General features: G+C 36.2%; 1 protein-coding gene across 1 annotated transcript in view; it reads right to left on the bottom strand.

Moving 5' to 3' along the window:
- The window catches only part of LOC106474764 (D-aspartate oxidase-like), a 25310-nt gene that overhangs the window by 19468 nt on the left and 1361 nt on the right, over positions 1 to 4481 (bottom strand). The window contains exon 2 of the mRNA XM_022403068.1: positions 2589 to 2712. Coding sequence (XP_022258776.1) covers positions 2589 to 2712 — 124 coding nt within the window. The remainder of the gene's footprint in view (positions 1 to 2588; positions 2713 to 4481) is intronic.

The following is a 4481-nucleotide window of genomic DNA, read 5'->3' as shown; positions in this document are numbered from 1 at the left end:
TGGTCGAATAGCCAAAGGTTTGTACCAGCAGGTAATGTCCGTTACCACAAGGCTAATATAAAATATATTTGTGTGAGAGAAACAAAATAATTCCAGTGGCTTGCTCAAAACCCACATCCTAACCTTAAATAACGTCTTTAGAACTTCAGGAAGGATATATTTGAAACTGAAAGGTTAGACTACGGTCCTTCACTCTGTATCAAACGACTTCAAAATAACAAAGATGAATTTCATCAGACCTGTTAGAAAATATAGCTAACCGAATATTTCATGGAATAGCTACACCATATTTGACATAACGTTAAACAAATTGGTATAGTACTGGCCTGCAGTTACGAAAAGCTAAATTTCAATACCTGTATGAATAACTTGTAAGTTAAACCTACTTATATATAAGTTTAATTGATATGTAATTATTATTTTTTACAGGTTAACATAAAGGGTAGGAGCTCTAAGTGATTAAACAGTTACTTAAATTATTTATATTAGAAACTGAACATAATATTTTCAAATAATCTTAAATAGTACATAATAGTTTGTTTTGTTGCAGAATTTAGTGCAAAGCTAGTGAACACCGGCCACCGCAAATCTTGGGCTACTCTTTACCAACGAAGAGTGGGATTGACCGTCTAATTATAACCCCCATAACTGAAAGCGCGAGCGTGTTCAGTGACGCAGATTGTAAGCCGAGTACCCTAACCACCGGGCCATTGCCAGATGCATGGGTCTGTAAATAGGCTCTTCATTAATTAATGGCATTTACACATCAGCTATAAAAATATACAACTGTTAAATTATTTGGAATATTTCAGAGATTTTGCATGAGTATTTGATTCTTTTTTTCCTAATACTTTTCCTTCACCGCATAATACGATAAAACAATAATTTTACAATAATGAAATTAATTACGAAAAAATTAAGTAATTAACCAATATACTCTCTGATTTTTCTAAACCTTAAACTCTTAATTAATTAATCTATCAACGTACTGTCTGATTTTTCTAAACCTTAAACTTGTAATAATAACATATAAAAAATCTTGTCACTTTCTGTGTGTGTATAAACACTTTATTGTTTTTAAATATAAAGTTTACAATAGGCTGTTTACGCTTTATGTGAGCGACGAATCTTCTTGATGTTACTGATTTATATCTACATTATATGAAAAATAGTCTGTAAGAAATTCTTGAATTTAGATTTATTTATCATAACGTACAAATAAACTGATGTTTTAATTATTTTGAAGAAACATAGCATTGATAACTAGGGATGCATGGGTACCCGTCCAGATATTTGGCTCCGGCCGGTTATTGGGCTTCCCGGTAATACTCGGTTCCGTCCGAGTGTCGAAGTTAAAAACAGCTGAATCCGGGAAATTGAAAATGGTAGTTAAGCCCTAATCTTTGTGGCAACTTACCGAAAGTTACAGTCAATAACTGGTTCAGTTAAAAAAACGTGTTCCAAGCAACAAAGAATGACTGCCTACTGAAAGTTGGAGATTCAGAGAACAATACAGGTTATTAACAGGCATAGCTTGAGAAGTTGGGGCTAGGAATTAATGATTCTAAAACGTGTCAACGTTACTGTTCCTGTATTTATTTTCACTGGCCTCACTTTTGGAGGCTCGGCATGGCCAGGTGGTTAGGGCGCTCGAATCGCAATCTGCGGGTCACGGGTTCGAATCCCCGTCCCGCCAAACATGCTCGCCCTTTCAGCCGTGGGGGCGTTATAATGTGACGGTCAACCCCACTATTCGTTGGTAAAAAGAGTAGCCAAAGAGTTGGCGGTGGGTGGTGATGACTAGCTGCCTTTCCTCTAGTACTATACTGCTAAATTAGGGACTGCTAGTGCAGATAGCCCTCGTGTAGCTTTACGCGAAATAAAAAACAAAAAACAAACAAACACTTTTGGAAGTCAAATGAAGCTCGATTTCTCGCAATGGCTACGATCAGTGCGAACAGAAAACGGGCTTTTAACGCCGCTGGCAACACTTTCACACACGAAAGGTCAAGGCTTTTACCCGATAACGCCGAAATGCTACTGTTGCTAAAATACAATTTAAACCAATTCCAAAAATACAGGTATTCTGCAAACTGGTGTGCACATTTTTGTTAGTTAATTTTGAAAGTTGAAAGTAAAACTGGAATATTCTTTTTCGGTTAAATGTAATAAACGTCAAATTTGTTTTTATTTCTTGTTTGTTTGTAATTAAGCACAAAGCTACACAATGGGCTATCTGTGCTCTGCCCACCACGGGTATCGAAACCCGGTTTCTAGCGTTGTAAGTCCGCAGACATACCGCTGTGTCACTGGGGGCGTTTTTATTTCTAATTTTTGTGTATGTTGTTTTTTGGGGGGGGGGCGAGGGGAGAAACCGGTCCCGGTTGACACCAGGCCCCGGCCGAACCCAGTATTCGGCCAAATTTTACTACCCTTGCATCCCTGTTGATAACCGTATATTCTGCTGAGTTATAATTGAAAAACACTACATATCTTTAGACATAAAAAACAAAAGTATTACTGATATAAATATAATTTGATAAACTTTGAAAAATTCATTTTCAATACTTCGTGAGTAGTTATCTTACTTTAACAGACTCCTCAGTTGTAGTACTCAGATCATATCCTGATAACGGTATAACGCCAGCTATACTCGCATCCGGTGACTGGAGAAGAGATAAAAAGTGGTCGTAGCTGTCTCTGCACCATTGTCTGTTAACAATGAAAATACTTTCAGATTATCAATCATTAAAGTTATAAAACCATTTAATTTAATTAATATATAACTCATGTGAAATTTGAAAGTGTTCATTAACAGTCAAACGAATGTTGTTATTATTGTGCTCATCAAGTAAAACTTCCAAGGTCGATTGGCTAAAGATAAATTGATGAACATAAGTTCAAACGTCAATATAATATAATTAAAAATAAAGTTTCAGGTAGTTGGTTATTTTAGAAAAAAAAAGTTATGAAAATTGTCATTAAAGTCCACATTTGGTAATAATAATTCACGAGATCCGGCATGGCCAGGTGGTTAGGGCGCTCGAATCACAATCTGAGGGTTGCGGTTTCGAATCTCTGTCACACCAAACATGCTCGCCCTTTCAACCGTGGGGGCGTTACTGCCTTGATATAGAATAGAATTGTTCGTGACTGCTACAATAACGAATTTTGTAGTTCCTTAGATCAACCTTATATATTTGAACAACAAATATAACTTTCGTTTATCTGCTGGTGCCTTGGAATTCGGGATAGCAGGGTGTTGGGTGACAGCAAAAGTTTACAAGAGATCATTGTGGTCAGATATAAGATTGTCAGACAGACATTGAACGTCGGTTCTCAGGTTTTGGGCCGTGTCATTAGTAATGCCAATTCAGGTTTTATAAACCAAACATTGATATTCTCTCCAGCTTCGCGCATTCATTTCTCCATCTAGTTTTTTATTTCAATATTTATTTAATTTTTTTTTAAAGTTGGGAATATTTTCGGTGAGGTGAAAAGCTATGTTAATTTAGTAAGTAGAACTAGAGTAACAAAAATGTAGTTTCCACTTTAGTCTCCTTATTATCTATTATATACACAGTGTGTGCGCGTGTTTATGCCGTATTACAGTTGTGAATAGCAATAAAAATGTAGTTTCCACTTTAGTCTCCTTATTATCTATTATATACACAGTGTGTGCGCGTGTTTATGCCGTATTGCAGTTGTGAATAGCAACAAAAATGTAGTTTCCACTTTAGTCTCTTTATTATCTACTATATACACAGTGTGTGCGCGTGTTTATGCCATATTACAGTTGTGAATAGCAATAAAGGGGTACTTCACAATGAATCTTTCGACTCGGTTCTGCTTTATTAATTTAAATCACATACTCGCTTTATTATCCTTCCGTTTTAGGAAACTATCCAATCGCGGATCTTTTTACTTACTTTAATTGCAAAAAGCAACAACAAAGAAACCAAAAACAACTGGACTCGGTCCGGAAACTACATGGACATCACAACATCGAAATAGCATATAAGAGGGGACAACGTGACGAAGGTAATGTAATGTATGTGTAGATAGTGAGTAATTGAACTGCAGTCAGAAGTATTATTGACGTTCGTTGTTATAGCGTTTGTTTAGCGCGATTGTTGAAGTTGAGTGTATCGGTAAAGTTATATTCGGAAAGAATAAACCAGTGTTACGTCTCCGTTTGTTAATTAACTTTCTGTAACTTCGTTCCGACGAAACTTAAGCGACACAAGTTCTTTCTTAATAAAAACTGGTTTATTCTTTCCGAATATAACTTAACCGATACACTTAACTTCAACAATGCGCTAAAACAAACGCTAATCAACGAACGTCAACAATACTTCTGACTGCAGTTCAATTACTCACTATCTACACACACATTACCTTTTTTCTCTCCGCGTCACGTTTTCCCCTCTTATATATACCAGCCTACCCTACTAGTAAATACTAGAGCATTCGCCAAAGTA

The sequence above is a fragment of the Limulus polyphemus genome, unplaced genomic scaffold (assembly GCF_000517525.1).
Source record: "Limulus polyphemus unplaced genomic scaffold, Limulus_polyphemus-2.1.2 Scaffold7659, whole genome shotgun sequence".
Classification (NCBI taxonomy): Eukaryota; Metazoa; Arthropoda; class Merostomata; order Xiphosura; family Limulidae; genus Limulus; species Limulus polyphemus.
Note: the sequence above shows the minus strand (reverse complement) of the source record. Positions and strands in the feature narration are given on the sequence as shown.